At 45.2% G+C, this 16,062-nt stretch overlaps 1 protein-coding gene across 1 annotated transcript; it reads left to right on the plus strand.

The window, feature by feature from the left end:
* Nucleotides 1-1,038: 1,038 nt before the first annotated feature.
* On the plus strand, nt 1,039-13,795 carry LOC133141462 (uncharacterized). The gene is made up of 18 exons (XM_061262035.1): nt 1,039-1,091; nt 1,889-2,094; nt 2,502-2,563; nt 2,792-2,925; nt 3,329-3,482; nt 4,172-4,248; nt 4,480-4,613; nt 5,719-5,822; nt 6,554-6,761; nt 7,647-7,751; nt 8,789-8,903; nt 9,126-9,288; nt 10,437-10,492; nt 10,735-10,962; nt 11,443-11,516; nt 11,982-12,050; nt 12,514-12,671; nt 13,637-13,795. The coding sequence occupies exons 1-18, from the start codon at nt 1,039-1,041 to the stop codon at nt 13,793-13,795; spliced, it is 2,259 nt and encodes a 752-aa protein (XP_061118019.1).
* The last annotated feature ends 2,267 nt before the right edge of the window (nt 13,796-16,062 follow it).

Genomic DNA, 16,062 nt, shown 5'->3' on the forward strand with positions numbered 1-16,062 from the left:
TGAAATAACGAAAACTGTGATTACACCTGTTTACCTAATATTCTGTCTGAAAACTGCTATTACGATATAAGTAATAGCAGTTACCCCTCACATTTGGATTGATACCCAGATAAGCGGCCACAGCTGCCACAGCAGGATTGAATAAACTATGAACTTAATTTCAGGATTATCATTATTTTTATTAAGCATTTTGGAAAGGCTAATTGATTACACATTCATTATCTTTTTAGGCAGAACATTGTGATTGTTGGTTAAGAGTAAAGCACTTGAAATTTACTCCCCATTCTGATTTAATTTGTTTATACATTATTTTCAAGAAGCATTTCTTCAAAAGTATTCATAGGGAATTGTATAAGAAATGAAATCATGATGACAAAAATGAGTAGTGCAGGACTGTGGTCATGTTTGGTGCCCCAAAACGATGGATTTGATCTTTTAAAGAACTGAGCTGCACAGAAAATAAGACAAATACAATTAAACTTGGGTTTTAGGGCATCCACATGTTAGCAGGGGCATCTTAAAGTGGGTGTTTTGATTTACATGTGTTTTTACCAAACATACTTCGATTAAATAAAATCAAAGTATCTCGTTTGGATCGTCTATAGCCGGGCTTATAAAAAAAAGACAATGTTCTTTTTACCCCATCAGGGAAGAAGGCTCGCACCTTTGATCTGGAGGCTATCTTTGAGCAGACCCGGAGAACAGCAATCGAAAGGAGCAATAGAGCGTTAGGTGAGTGAGATTCTATGCATTTGAGCACAGTGTGAGTGTAGCTAACACAGTTGTGTGTGTGTGTGTGTGTGTGTGTGTGTGTGTGTGTGTGTTTGTGTGTTTGAGTGTGAGTGTAGTTAACAAAATTGTGTGTGTTTGTGTGTGTTTGTGCGTGTGCGCGAGTGTCTATGTGTGTGAGTGTGGTTATAGTTAACACAGTTGTGTGTGTATGTGTGTGAGTGTGGTTATAGTTAACACAGTTGTGTGTGTGTGTGTGTGTGTGTGTAGTTAACACAGTTGTGTGTTGCCTAGAGGAAAGACGACAGGATGAAGCCCAGCAGAAGGAAGCAGGGAGTTCTCAAAAGAGCAAAGTCAGACCGGTAGCTGCATCCACCTGCAGGGACAAACCTGCAGCAAAAACCTCAAGGTAAATCATTTAAATGTGCTTCAACACGGACAGTTAACGCCAGGATATAGGCTGCTTGTACAGGTTGTGAAACCTGGAAGTGAAATGGACAAGGTTGTTTTCAAGATTTTGAGATGAAAGAAAGCAAACACCCTTTCATGAAGACTTTGTAGGTGGTTTGGTACTTTGCATGTAAAAAAAAAGGTCCTTACTCACCTTGATAGAAGTTATGCAGTCGACTGCAGCCTGTTTCAGGCATATGTTCAAATCTCCATTATCCTGAATTGAGCAGAAATGCAGAAATTATTATTTGCATTCTGAGTTGGGGAAAAAGGTTGATTGCCTTGATAGAACTTGAATGTAAAACCTTATAAGGTAAATGTAAAACCTGGGCGACCGGTTAAGATACATGATTGGGACACACAAGATCAGTGGTCCCCGGTGTAGCCACAATAACATCCGCCCCTTGAGCAAGGCCCTTAACCGTGCATTACTCCAGGGGAGGATTGTCTCCTGCTTAGTCTAATCAACTGTACGTCTGTCTGGATAAGAGCTTCTGCCAAATGCCAGTAATGTATAATAGCCCTTCAGGTTTTTCTACCCAAATAGTTGTCCTCACAAACATGTATTTTCTTCTCCTCAGAAAATAGGATTTTTCTGCCAAGATAAATGTCCTCACAAAAAGGGGTTTTTCTGCGCAGATAACAGTGTCCTCACAAAATGGCCGCATTGCAGTTGGAGAATAGCCACTGACGTCCTGTCTTCCTGCAGGCCGCAGGAGAGTAGCAGCAGTGGGGACAGCAGCGATAGTGGTTCTGATTCCGACTCCAGCTCCGACCTCATTGGCCCCCCCATCCCCTCCAAGCTTGCTACCCACGGAGACCCCGACGACATTGTGGGCCCCCCACTTCCTCCGGGGTACAGAGGCAGTTTGGCGGACGATGATGATGACGAGGAAGACATGCAGGACGAAGACGATGACGTATGCGTGGTTTGGTATCGTCCTGGCTAAATGTTACGAACTGGTTCATTCATAACATTCATAAACTATACATTCAAACTTTAAATGCTTGAAGTGCAGGTCTATGGCATGCTTTGATATAGCAGATTTGGTGGTTCTTGTTCACATGATTAATATGTGCTTGTTGACTTTGCATAAATGTTAAATGAAATGCATTGGTTCTACCATTGTATTGTAAGCCAAGTTTACATCATGGCAGGGCCGCGAGGCATGATTCTTGGTGCCCATATTGGTGGCCATTTTGTTTAGTTTTTTTGTTCCTGGGTTCAATTGCTGTACGCCATTTGTATTTATTACTGTGCATTCTGGGTATTGAAGTAAAGTTTACAAGCCCATCGATGTTCTCTTTTTTTCCTTTCTCACGGAACCCAGTCAAAAGAATTCCAGACACGCATGAAATCACACTGCAGCATGGCACAAAAACGGTAAGACATCCTTTCATACTGTAAAAGCCATGCCAGGAGATTCAGTCATTGACTCCAGGGAATCATTAGCTACAAAACCTGTTTGCATGTTCTGTAATGTTTACCTTTATCAGAATGTTTACCTGTGACGGAATGTTTAATGTTTACCTTTATCAGAATGTTTACCTGTGTCCGAATTATTCATGTTTACCTGAGATGGAATGTTTACCTCTCACCTGTGACACTCAGGTATCCGCTCTGGGCTTGGACCCCTCGGGTGCTCGGCTGGTTACCGGGGGATACGACTATGATGTGAGATTTTGGGACTTTGCCGGGATGGATGCTGCTCTGCAGGCCTTTCCATCCCTGCAGCCCTGTGAGTGGTACGTTCAGTTATGTATTTTTCAATATTATCTAAATATTTTTTCTGTATCTATTAGCAAGACTCCATGTGTCACACCCTTTGTTAGTTTGTTTCTTTGCAAGTGTTGGTTTAGCTTAGCTATGTATTGGTAGCTGCATCTCTTTCAGGTTAGCTAGTTGGCCGCACAATTACGTACTTGATAGCTGCATGTTGAAAGTTAAATGATTAAAAGAGCCATTTCTCTCTAAGATGAAATTGTCGATCCAAGTTTTTGCTTTTCTTGATTATTTATTTCTGCAAAATTGGCAATGACCGAAATATTGTTCCATTTAAGTTTCTCCAGTACAATTGTACACGGTGGTCTCTCTAGTTCTGCTGTAAATGGCAGCTTCTCTCTCTCTCTCTCTCTGATCTCCCTACAGCCACCAGATAAAGTCCCTGCAGTACAGCGTCACGGGCGATGTCATCCTGGTGGTTGCAGGCAGTGCTCAGGCTAAGGTCCTGGACCGGGATGGCTTCCCGGTTCTGGAGTGCGTGAAGGGGGATCAGTACATCGTGGACATGGCCAACACGAAGGTACGGTCATCGCCAAGAGGGTCCCTTTCACCCATAGAAGAGTAGGACCAGGGGGGCAATGTCGTATCGCAAACCTCTCTTGATATTATCTGAGGATTCGACCTGACGACATCGGAACCAATCGGATAACACGCTGGACAGACATCTTCCTTTCTGGAAAATAATTTGTCAGTATTTCTAAATGGCATTTTGTAAAACTTAGTTATTTGGCATACAGCTTTTCTCATAATGCATGGAAACTACGAGCACTCTTGTTCCTTCCCAGTGTCCTTTGCGTTGGGTCATTGGTTTTCCACCAAGAGGAACAATTTAGAGGCGGGATGCACCAGTGAAATGTTCTTGAAATGGAGACAGAGCGAGTGATATTTGGTCCCAGAATGACAACGCTCGCTCTGTTTGTTGTCTAGACTTCATTGAAACAAACGTGTTCTATAGATTTATTTCTTGTCATTCGGCTGTTCATTTGCTAATGTTGCTTCATGTTTGGATTGGGTGTAAGTCAAGACCTGTTATAACAGTAGTGACCAGTACTTCCGCATTTGAATGTGTAGTTAGGAACATTGAAATGACATTTTTCTGGTCTTACAGCTTAAATGGTTAATATGTGTTCTGTTGCTTTATTCTCTGACATATTTCCATTGCCAGTGAAACGCTATTGAAGTGAGACATTTTTCTGACCCCTGAAACAGGGTCAGACTGCAATGTTGAACAGTGGCTGCTGGCATCCAAAGATCAAGGAAGAGTTCCTGACGTGCTCAAACGATGGGTGTGTAAGAAGTCATACCCATGTAATCACCATGCATGAATATAATCCCACAATGAGTGCTAATAAGTGCTATTACCAGGCATGTCCTCAAAGTGGCACGGAGACGAAAATGAAATTCATGATTCAATTGGCACTTTATCATTTAATTTTCATGTTTTTCATTGCGTTTATTGCACCGTTCCACAGCCAGGCACTTATTCATGTATGTTTAAACCCCTCCGCTCCCCTCAGTACGGTGCGTACCTGGGACCTGAACTCGGAGAAGAAGCACAAGTCCGTGTTCAAGCCCCGCTCCCTGCAGGGTAAGAGGGTCACTCCCACCTGCTGCTCCTACAGCCGGGACGGAAAGCTCATTGCGGCCAGTCGTAACTGTGATATTCCACAGAGTATCTGAACTGGAAGAGGTAGAGACAGAGACAGACATGGGTAGAGCAGTACACCAGTACAGCCAGGAGGGGGCGTTTGGCTCTGAACCGGAGAATAGGCCCATGGACACTCACAGAGGCCCCGAGGATGACACGACTGACCTTCCTGAGCCAGAGGGTGAGTCCAAAACTCTGCCTTCCAGGCGTGTTTAGACTGTTGGTATAACAGCATAACAAACATATTTATCTGAAAAAACACAAGGCTGCAATTTGTGCTGTCTTTGCGGATTCCTCTCCCTGATATGGAACGTCTGAAAATGTATCTTGTTAAAGTCGAGGTTTACACAGATGAGTCACTTCAGCATAACAGGCAACTTGCTGGCATCAGATTAACCAGCAGGGGTCGCCTAACAGCTGGGCCTCATCTTGCAACAGCGACCCCCAATGGCTGATGCGGGACCTGCAAGTGCACATGGTCATGATTTGTTTTGACAAAGATTTTTTAATGCTATTTTATTTGCTCGCTCTTATTTTATCTCTGTGAAACACCTTGGTTTTTTATTTGCAATAAGTGCTAAATGTTTACGTTTATTGCTTGCTCTGCTCTTATTCTCCTTAGCTACTATCAATTTCTCAATTCATTAGTGGCCCACTTGACTCCAATAGGACACCAAATTATATTTTAATTATACCAAATTATAAAATAAGTCCTATTCGTTTTTATTTAATTCATTAAATTCTGGTTTGAGACATTCTGACTTAAGCTTCAGGTATTCTGCTATGCCTCAAGGACCGTACATGAAATATTGATTGCAAGGATTTGAATGGCATTAATCCTTCTAGGTTCTTTCATTCCAGCAATCGCTTAAAATGTGCTGTTGTCAATGGATAAAACTGTGCACATTTAGTCAGTGACATTGAAAAGGCAATACTGATCTTCTCTGAATTGTAATGTTACATTTGATATGTGGTGAAAATACATGTGGGAGTCAGTCAGGCCTGTGTGTAGTTGTGCTTTAATGGTGGAGCCCGTGGTGGTGGCTGGAGGCCTCCACTGCCGATGTTCTCCTGGTCCAGCAGGGTTTGTAACGCTGTGGTCCTGTAGGTGAGAGCAGGAGAGAGGACGCTGTGTACACTTCAGGCTCCGCCTCCTGCATCTCAGTCCAGATCAAGACCGTCTCCCGGGGGCCGAGGCCTGCCCATGAGCAGGTATGACTCAGCCGGGGACCGTCAACTCCGGCCCTCAAATCCAAATCCAGCCCGGGTTTTCTTATCTCCCGGGTAATTACTGCTAATGATTGGCCGGACAGTCTTCACACCTGACTCCCAGGGTTGCTGATCCCTGCAGTTGGCTCAACTCCAAATGAAAAACTCTTCAGTTGTAATGGACCAGTTTTTAATAATTTGAAGAGTTGGTTCTGTAATGTTTTGGAATGTTTTTTTTATGTTCCCCCGGGAGGCTGAGAGCGCGGTCCAGCAGGGACCGGACACGGTCAGATTGACTTTTTTATTCATTAAATAGCATTACTTGCACACCTGGGTAAATTTCATAATTGTTTTGGATTTAAACACTTTTCTGTGCTCAATTTATCTTGCCTGTTGCAATTGAGCCAACCAGAAAAGTATAGAATCCAGAACAATTATGTAATTGACCCAGGTCGTATGTTTTATATGGTCATACGCTGGCCATGTATGCTTGTATGCTATGCTATGCTTCACTGAGCTTGTCTGGTGTATTGGAACCTATGAAATACTCTCAAGAAATGCAAACCCCACCTTCTGGTCCTCTTGGTTAGCTCAATTGCACCAGGCAAGATCAATCGAGCACAGAAAAGTGTTTGAATCCAAGACAATTACTTAACTGAGTCTGGTCTAGTAGCTACAGGCCTACTGGACATGGCAATTATGTGTCCAATAACATGAAGAATGGCTTCCCTCAGGTCAGCGCAGGACGCCACTTCATCAACGTGATTAATCTGGAGGACAAGGATCTGCTGGAGCACCTGCCCTCCCGCCAGGCTTCTGCCTCCCCGACCGGGCCGACCTCCACCCCCGTCTCCCCCCACACCCACCGGCCTGGAGCTCCTGGCCCAAATCACACCTCCACTGAGCAAATGACTGTGGAGACTGTGCTCGACACACAGCTGGGTAACTCTAACCCTGACCTTCTAAACACTAGACACAACTCTAACCCTTCAGAACATTGAGAAATTACTGTGGAGACTGTGCTAGAAACACTGCTGGGTAACTCTAACCCTAGAGCTCCATCCACACCAAGAACTATAACTATGAAGCTAACTATAAAAAGTTTGTTTCTTTTATCGTTCTAACTGAAGTGGATGTCCACACCACAACTATAATGACAACGATAATGATGGACGATTTTGTTGATCACTTTCAGAGTGATTTTTTTTCCAGCTGCATAAACGATTGATACACAGACAGCCAATCGAGATCCATCCAGATTTACAAGGTGTCATGTTCAAAATGGCAGAGTCAATAGTCGGGAGACTATTTACAGAAAGTTTTGGTTCATCAGCATGGATACTCACATCGTTATTGCAGGAGTTTTTGGTGTGCACGGGAATACTGAGTAAATGACAGTGGAGGCCATGATAGACACACAGATTCTCCAGTGCCTGTGACACTGAATGGTTCATTGTATGTGTCAGTTTGCTTCTGCTTGGCTCACAGCCCATTACAGATGCTACTCTCATACAATTCAGTAAGCCTTGAAGCTTAAAAAGTAATTTTTTTAAAGCTCCGTTTTTTAGGTTGCCATTATTTAGGTTGTGGTCAATGGTTTCATTGAGTTACTTTTGAATATTCATTTTATTTTGAAAATACACGAGGACAATCTCAAGTTTGCAGCCTGATTTGTCGTTTGTCCCGTGGGCTTGTATTGTGTCTGTAATTTCACTGGCGAATTCAGGTCTGCACGCCTCCTATCTATTGCCGTGTGTTACACCCGTCTACAAGGCACAGCTTCGCTCTGTAATTTCACACCGGGAATGATCCGTTTGCTTCTTCCAGAACCCAGTGAGAGGCCCAGTCCCCCTGTGATACCGGGCCTGTGGGGCATCTCTGAACCCGGCCAGGATAAGGAGCCACTCGGGCTACTCGTGGAGATAGAGGTGCGTAGCCCACCCCTGCTGCCCGGATTACGATCTCCCAGGACTTTGAAAAAGGATAGACTCTTTATTCAAAGTCCAAATGAGGCAACACTACTGTGGGAATGCTAATGCTAAATGCTAATCCAATAGAATAACAGTGAAGGCACTGGTCCTGGTGTTGGTTTAAAAAGATTTGCTGTTGTGAATGTGTTAAGCAGATGTTTTGTTTTGTCTTTTTTTTCATGCTTACAAATTCAGTTTAGTGTCGCCCACCCGATGAGTTTGCCTAGTTAATTAGTTCCTTTTCAGGAGCTCTTTCCTGTTTTCATAGCTGTCCAATCAGGGTATCCCGTCAAATGTTACCTTTAGGCCTTTAAAGGGTTTCTGGACTTTCTCACTGTGTCACTTGTGCCTAGTTAAGTAATGAGATGAAATGACAACAATTAAATTTAGCCTTTCATTTAATCTCTGCATTGAATGCCACAACTTTGTCAGAGCAAGCTACCTGCTAGCCTCTGCAAGACATCACTTGTTTACTGAGGGCTAAAATTGTACATTTCTTTTGCAGCTTTTGATTCCATGATGGAAAGGTCTGGAAAGTAAGAGTGTGCTGCATTCAATCCATATACTGTGTGCTAAAGTAGAACGCTCTGTCCCCCTTCCACACATTCTCATTGATATAGCGCCTTTATCCAAAGCGCTGTACAATTGATGCTTCTCATTCCCCCTTTCATACACACACACACACACACACACACACACTCACACTCCAACGGTGATTGGCTGCCATACGAGGTACCAACCAGCTTGTCAGGAGCAATTGGGGGATAGGTGTTTTGCTCAGGGAAACTTTGACACAGTCAGGGCAGGATCGAACCGGCAGCCCTGGTGCAACGACTGCTCTTACCATCATGAACCAATGTCGCCCCATATCACCATATCCGGACAGTATCACACACTATCCTGTATCGCACACGATCCTGTATCACATACTATCCCCATGTTACACACTCTCCCCGTTTTGCACCGTTTCACCCAGCCTCTGACCCCTCAGGTTTTCAGACGGGCCTCTGGACCTGAGTGACACGGGCGACACCCTGACAGAGTTGGGCGGGCTGAGAGGTGCCTCCACCTATTCACTCGGCCCATCAGACTCACTGAGAGACAGGTTTCTCAGGTAACAGCCCAGTGGGAGCCAATCAATACTCCTAATCACTCAGCATATTCCAGTCACATACATGATGCACAACTGTGTGTTAGCAGTTCGCTGGTCGAGAGTTTGACGATGTTAAAACGTCCCGATTAATTTCTGGTTAATTTCAGACTTGAGTCAAATCCATCGTTGTTTTGGATTCAAATACTTGTCTGTCTGGTCTGGTTCATCTCTACTCTGTAATAGATGGGGTGAGCAGAACAACGTGGGGGTGGAGGAGGAGGAGCAGCGAGAGGAACTGCGGGCATGGATGAAGAAGAAGCAGAAAGAAAGGATTGCAGAATACCGCAGACAGAGGGAGGAGAAGAGAGAGCAAGAGCACCGGCCCTTCACACCTTCGTCCACTCAGGTCAGGCTGTGCATCGTGGTCCCAGCTGACCCTGCTAACCCTGCTAACCCTGCTAACCCTGCTAACCCTGCTAACCCTGCTGACCCTGCTAACTCTGCTAACCCTGCTAACCCAGCTGACTGTGCTGACCGTGCTGACTGTGCTGACCGTGCTGACTGTGCTGACCCTGCTAACCCAGCTGACCCAGCTGACCCTGCTAACCCTGCTAACCCTGCTGACTCTGCTGACCCTGCTGACCCTGCTGACCCTGCTGACCCTGCTAACCCTGCTAACCCAGCTGACCCTGCTGACTCTGCTAACCCAGCTGACTGTGCTGACCGTGCTGACTGTGCTGACCCTGCTGACCCTGCTGACCCTGCTGACCCTGCTGACCCTGCTAACCCTGCTAACCCAGCTGACCCTGCTGACTCTGCTAACCCAGCTGACTGTGCTGACCGTGCTGACTGTGCTGACCCTGCTGACCCTGCTGACCCTGCTGACTCTGCTAACCCTACTAACCCTGCTAACCCAGCTGACCCTGCTGACTCTGCTAACCCTGCTGTCCCTGCTAACTCAGCTAATCTGCTAACCCAGCTAACTCACAAAACAGCCAGAGAACTGATGAGAACAAAACTGGTTTTTTGTCATAAACTTATCAAAGTATTTTAAATGCAAGCAGCCATACAACCATGCACCCTTCTCCTGCCGAATGGCTGAAGCTAAGCAGGTGTGGGCTTGGTCAGAACTTGGATGGGAGACCTCCTGGGAAAGTTGCTGCTGGAAGTAGTGTTGGTGGGCCAGTAGGGGACGATCTTCCCTCTAGTGAAATAAATCCCAATGCCCCAGTGAGATGCCGTCTTTCAGATGAGATGTTAAACTGAGGTCCTGACTCACTGTGGTCATGACCCCATTCTATTATTATTATTAATATTATTAAATATGGCTAGTTTTTTTTCTCAGGGTCTGCATATGTCTGAAAATAATATCAGACCTTGACTCAACTGTCTCTGACCAAACCTAAGGTTACTGGCCTGACCCAAGGTACACTGAATAACAAGCCGTGTCTTTAACGCTACCTTCCTTTAATTAGTCATTAATATGCTTCAAATAGGCTAAATAGTGGTCTAAATAGTATTGTATGTATTTACGTTAATCTGCTCTGTCTACAGAATCTGACCTCCAGAGATCTTTCTACCAACAAGAAAATGAAGGAAAAGAAGGAAAAGTGAGTGCTTCATGGAACCATTTTACCTTACAGACTCACTTTTGACAAACTGTACCCACAAATATATATATATATATATATATTCATGTGCAAATATTCACCAACATAACTGCCATTTTAACTCTTAATGAAGATTTTGTGTTCTTGGAGTTTGTACTGTCGGCACTTCTGATCATGGCAGCCATTTTGGAGCACTGTATGTGTCGAGGTCTGTGTGTTTAATGTTGTTTGTTGTCGAGCAGGACATTGCTGCTGGAACACCACACCCTCAGAGCCCGAGAGGCCTGTAGCTTGATTACAGAGCTGCTCAAGCCGTCCCCAGCCCTGCCCACCCTCACCAAGGCCCAGCCCTCACAAAGCACCAATCAGAGCAGCCGCAGGCCCAAGGCCCAGCCCTCACAAAGCACCAATCAGAGCAGCCGCAGGCCCAAGGCCCACCCCTCACAAAGCACCAATCAGAGCAGCCGCAGGTCAGCAGCTTTCTGTGCCGTTATTACCTTTAAAAGTATTAAGGACGCTGTGCACTCAAAATATGATTTCTTTATAAGTTGTAAGTTATATTGGTAAATTATAGGTATACAGACGCTGCGACTTTCAGTTGTGATCATTAAGATCATTCATTATTATTTTTTATCCTGAGTTCCTCCAATTGTAGTTGTGTGAGTGCTGGGAGTTGTAGTTGTGTGAGTGCTGGGAGTTGTAGTTGTGTGAGTGCTGGGAGTTGTAGTTGTGTGAGTGCTGGGAGTTGTAGTTGTGTGAGTGCTGGGAGTTGTAGTTGTGTGAGTGCTGGGAGTTGTAGTTTTGTGAGTGCTGGGAGTTGTAGTTGTGTGAGTGAGTGTAACCAGGTCGGAGGGCTGTGTGTGTTCCAGGGCTGCTCCTCACGGCTACAGCAGGCCTGAGGGGAGGAGGGGGAGGGACGCTCTGTTCCACACATCTGCCTCTCCTGGGAGGACCGCAGGAGTACGGAGCATATCTACCCAGCGTGGAGAACATCAGCCCACCACCCGCCGTCTGCACAGACCTGGTGAGCTGTTCTCTGGGGGTTCAGGCCTGGTGCCTTTCTGCTGCTCTGTAAATCATAAATAATCATTTGTTATTTAGTTGAATTTGGCATTTAGTTTATCCAAATCGACTTAGGGTTGATTAGACTAAGCAGCAATGTGGGGTTAAGGGCCCAACAGCTTCACGGATCTTAGTCTTCTGTAAAATATTTCTGTATGAAAAAAACATTGAATTGCCCTCACATATAGGGGTGGCAGGGTATCCTAGTAGTCGGGTGTTTGACTAGTAACTGTAGAATTGCTGTTTCGAGCTCCTGGGGGCACATGAGGCCATCCACTGAGGAGATATTTTAAAAAGTAGTACGGCTTGTTTTTACGATTTGATCAATTGGCAAGTGACTAGAGTAAGACATGTTTAATCTTGAAGCATTAAAAGTGTAGGATGGTATGCTGTAACTCTTTCTGTCGGGTCCTTGTGGCTCCTGCAGGTGCACTCCCAGATTCCCGTCTGACGGGATGGGGTGTACAAGACACCAGGGGCAGGAGACCGGGCAAAGGTTTGCCCCCTTAATTAGAGCAATTTAATTAACCACTGAAAACATCCTCTGTGTGATTCTGTACCAGTGAGAATATCATGGTGTAATTGTTTCATTGGCTGGACAATGGGAATAGGTTTTGACTAGTTTGGGAATATCATGGTGTCATTTTCTCATTGGCTGGATTATGGGAATAGGGTTTGACAGGCTTGGGAATATCATGGTGTAATTTTCCCATCGGCTGGATAATGGGAATGGGTTTTGACAGGCTTTGGAATATCATGGTGTTATTTTCTCATAGGTTGGATATTGAGAATGGGATTTGACGGGTTTGGGAATGTCATGGTGTAATTGTCCTGTAGGCTGGATGAAGGGAATAGGTTTTGATAGGCTTGGGAATATCATGGTGCAATTGTCTCATAGGCTGGATAATGGGAATAGGTTTTGATAGGCTTGGGAATATCATGGTGTAATTGTCCCGTAGGCTGGATGAAGGGAATACGGCCACCCCTGAAGGAGGACAGGATGAGAAGAGAGAGGGAAGTGAGAGAGGAGGTGGAGGAGGAGAGTGATGACGAGCAGCTCCTGAGCCCATGGAACCCTCCTCTGGAGATCCGACGCTTGCTTGGCCTGGACAACCAGGTCAGACTTGACTACACTACACTACACATCTGCATTAACCCCCACAAACATCACTGTAGTCTTCATCTGCATTAACCCCCACAAACATCACTGTAGTCTTCATCTGCATTAACCACCATACACATGACTGTAGTCTTCATCTGAATTAACCACCATACACATGACTGTAGTCTTCATCTGCATTAACCACCATACACATGACTGTAGTCTTCATCTGCATTAACCACCATAGACATGACTGTAGTCTTCATCTGCATTAACCACCATATACATGACTGTAGTCTTCATCTGCATTAACCCCCATACACATGACTGTAGTCTTCATCTGCATTACCCCCCATACAGATGACTGTAGTCTTCATCTGCATTAACCACCATATACATGACTGTAGTCTTCATCTGCATTAACCACCATACACATGACTGTAGTCTTCATCTGCATTAACCACCATACACACCACTGTAGTCTTCATCTGCATTAACCCCCATACACATCAGTGTAGTCTTCATCTGCATTAACCACCATACACATCACTGTAGTCCACTGTCTAGACCACAGATATCAACTCCAGTGCTGGAGGGCCACAGTGACTGCTGGTTTTTAGGTTGTTCCTGGCACCAGTGGTTCATTCAAGTCATTGATTGGCTAAATAATCCACACATCTTGTTCTCAAGGCCACAATTGGCAGCTGATTGAAAGCCCCACAGTCACTGTGGCTCCCTGGGAATTTAGTTTGACACCCCTGCTTTAGATACATCCAGATCCTTCATGTGGGGGGATATGTCTCCTTTACATACCTAATTAAGGCTTAAAGGTTTTTATATTCAATCATAACAATCTCGGCCCTTGCTTATCCCTGGCTTTTTGTAGATGGATAGATCTTCGTAAGTGGTTGAATACTAATGCTCTTCATGGGTGTAAGTGGGATAGGATGTCACCCTGGTGTATGGCGCTCTCTCCTCAGGGCTCTGTGGAAGAGCGGAGTGGAGCTCCAGGGAGTGGAGCTGGAGTCTGGCTGAAGGGGCTGGACAGGGACTCCCCCTCTGAGAGCACTGGCAGTATCCTCAGCAAACTGGACTGGACCGCCATCGAGAAGATGGTGGCCGAGGAGGACCAAGTCTGATCCAAAGATAATTTATATTGTGTGTGACAGTTAAACTGTCACATCTCTCAGGTTTACAGTTGTTGAATTGTAATATGAATTTTTCTATTTTGTTTTGGTACTTTAAGTGCTCTGTACTCTCAGTAAATACTGTAAATGTGATTGTGAGTGTGACCTTTAATGTTTTTTTAATGTGTGATTGAGTATCAGTCACAAAGAATGCCATAAATCTTGCCTTATACAAGGAGCCTGTGGTGGTGCTAGTGCCTTTGGTGTTTCCAATAAAACATTTTAAAACCAACATTTAGCAGATTGGAATGTCCTTAAAGATGGCGGACAGACAAAGTCAGAGGAGATAAAGACTGGAATGAGCCCCAGGCGTTTGCACCAGACCATACTTGTCTGTGCTCAATTGATCTTGCCTCTTGCAATTGAGCCAACCAAGAGTACCAGAAGGCAGGGATTGCCATTTTTTACAGTATTTAATAGGTTCCAATACACCAGACAAGCTCAAAGAGGTGTAGAAAAGTATGTGAACCCAAAACAACTACAAATTTGACCCAGGTCTGGTCAGCACCAGGGACCGGTCAACTCATCACCGTCCTTCTTGGTACTGCTGGAAGTGCCAAATTGCAGGAAGAGGGAGGGGAGCAGGCCAAGCCAAGTGATGCCCCAGGGGACTGGATTGCACCAGGGGCCCTGGCCCTTATCTGGATCCACATCTCAAGCCTCTCCCCCATGATGGAGCTGGTCTTTATGGGGAGGTGAGCCCAAGTGCTGCACAGCACGAAGGCACAGATTTCAGATGGTCATAGACACGTTCCACTACTCCCTGTTCACCCCGATAGACAACCATACAGTATGACTACGAGGGCGACATGGCTCAGGCTGTAAGAGCAGTCGTCTGGCAGTCGGAGGGTTGCCGGTTTGATCCCCTGCCCGGGCTGTGTCGAAGTGTCCCTGAACAAGACACCTAACCCCCAAATGCTCCTGACTAGCTGGTCGGCACCTTGCATGGCAGCCAATCGCCATCGGTGTGTGGGTGTGTGTATGAATGGGTGAATGGGTGAATGAGAAGCATTAATTGTACAGCGCTTTGGATAAAGGCGCTATATGAATGCCAGTCATTTACCATTTACGACTGGAACAGCCTTCCTCTCAGGAAAGACCCAAAGGCTTTCACAGTGGTTATGCCCCCTTTCACCGATGATAGCAAAATAATCCATGACTGTATCACATGGTACATTGGACAGTTGAGTACTTTGATTGTGCCAAGGGCACCTGGCCGGTAGCGCCATAGGGTGATGCTTGCTATATGATTGGTGATTGAGTTTCCCAGGGTGTGGGAGGGATTAGCCTGTTCGGGATCCACATCCTTCGTGGACATTTTGCAACCCCAGCTGGTCGACCGGGTGTCCATGGACTGCATGCGGAAGCCACATAGGAAAGGTCTTCCTTTGATTCCACTCTGTGAGCTCAGCTGCGGTCTGCAGTGTGAATGAGAGTGTGGCGGGCTGTCTGAGACTACTCCAACCAGGTAACGTTTCTCCCTATGGTTTCTCCACGATTCAAGCAGACTCAATTCCGGAAGTTATGCTGCTTTCCACTTACCATCAGAGATCAAACTTCCATCTCCAAGTGTTCCAGGTGCACAACGCCAAATTAAACAAAAAAACATGGCTGACTATGAATTGGTGGTGTTTATGTGGTAAGTATATAACCACGTGAACAATCCAAATTCTGCACTGACCCAACGGCAGAAATTATACCACTCGTTAACTGTGCTCGTTGACTAACCACATTGGTAGCTAATCTGCAAATGTGGAAATGTGGTATATTTTCAAATGCTTTCACAAATTTTTGGGTATTTTTTATTTTCCTAAATAACGTTTGTGGAGAGAAGATAACTTTCAGAGATCATTTGCCCTTCCCAGCTAACTAATAACATTGGCAACATTGTTTCACATCAATTTGCACGCAGCCTTTAGTATATGAAAGTGTGCTTTATTTTAAAGTCATGCAGGAACAAATACTTGCGTTGCCGTTTAGTTGATGGTTTACTACTTATGTGTGCCTCCATGGGTTCTGCCATTGTTGTGTGACATGAGACAACTGCTTCTCGTGTCGGGGTAGCATTAGCAGCATGACGGGGCTGAAAAGCAACAGAGCTGCAAAGTGACAGAGCGAAAGCAACAGTTTTGTTTGATTTATTTTGCCTTTATTATTTTAGTTCATTATTTTTGCCAGTCACTCTCGCTCTCGCTCTCTCTGCCTTCCCCCCCCCCCTG

Source organism: Conger conger, chromosome 12 (assembly GCF_963514075.1).
Source record: "Conger conger chromosome 12, fConCon1.1, whole genome shotgun sequence".
NCBI classification, from domain to species: Eukaryota; Metazoa; Chordata; class Actinopteri; order Anguilliformes; family Congridae; genus Conger; species Conger conger.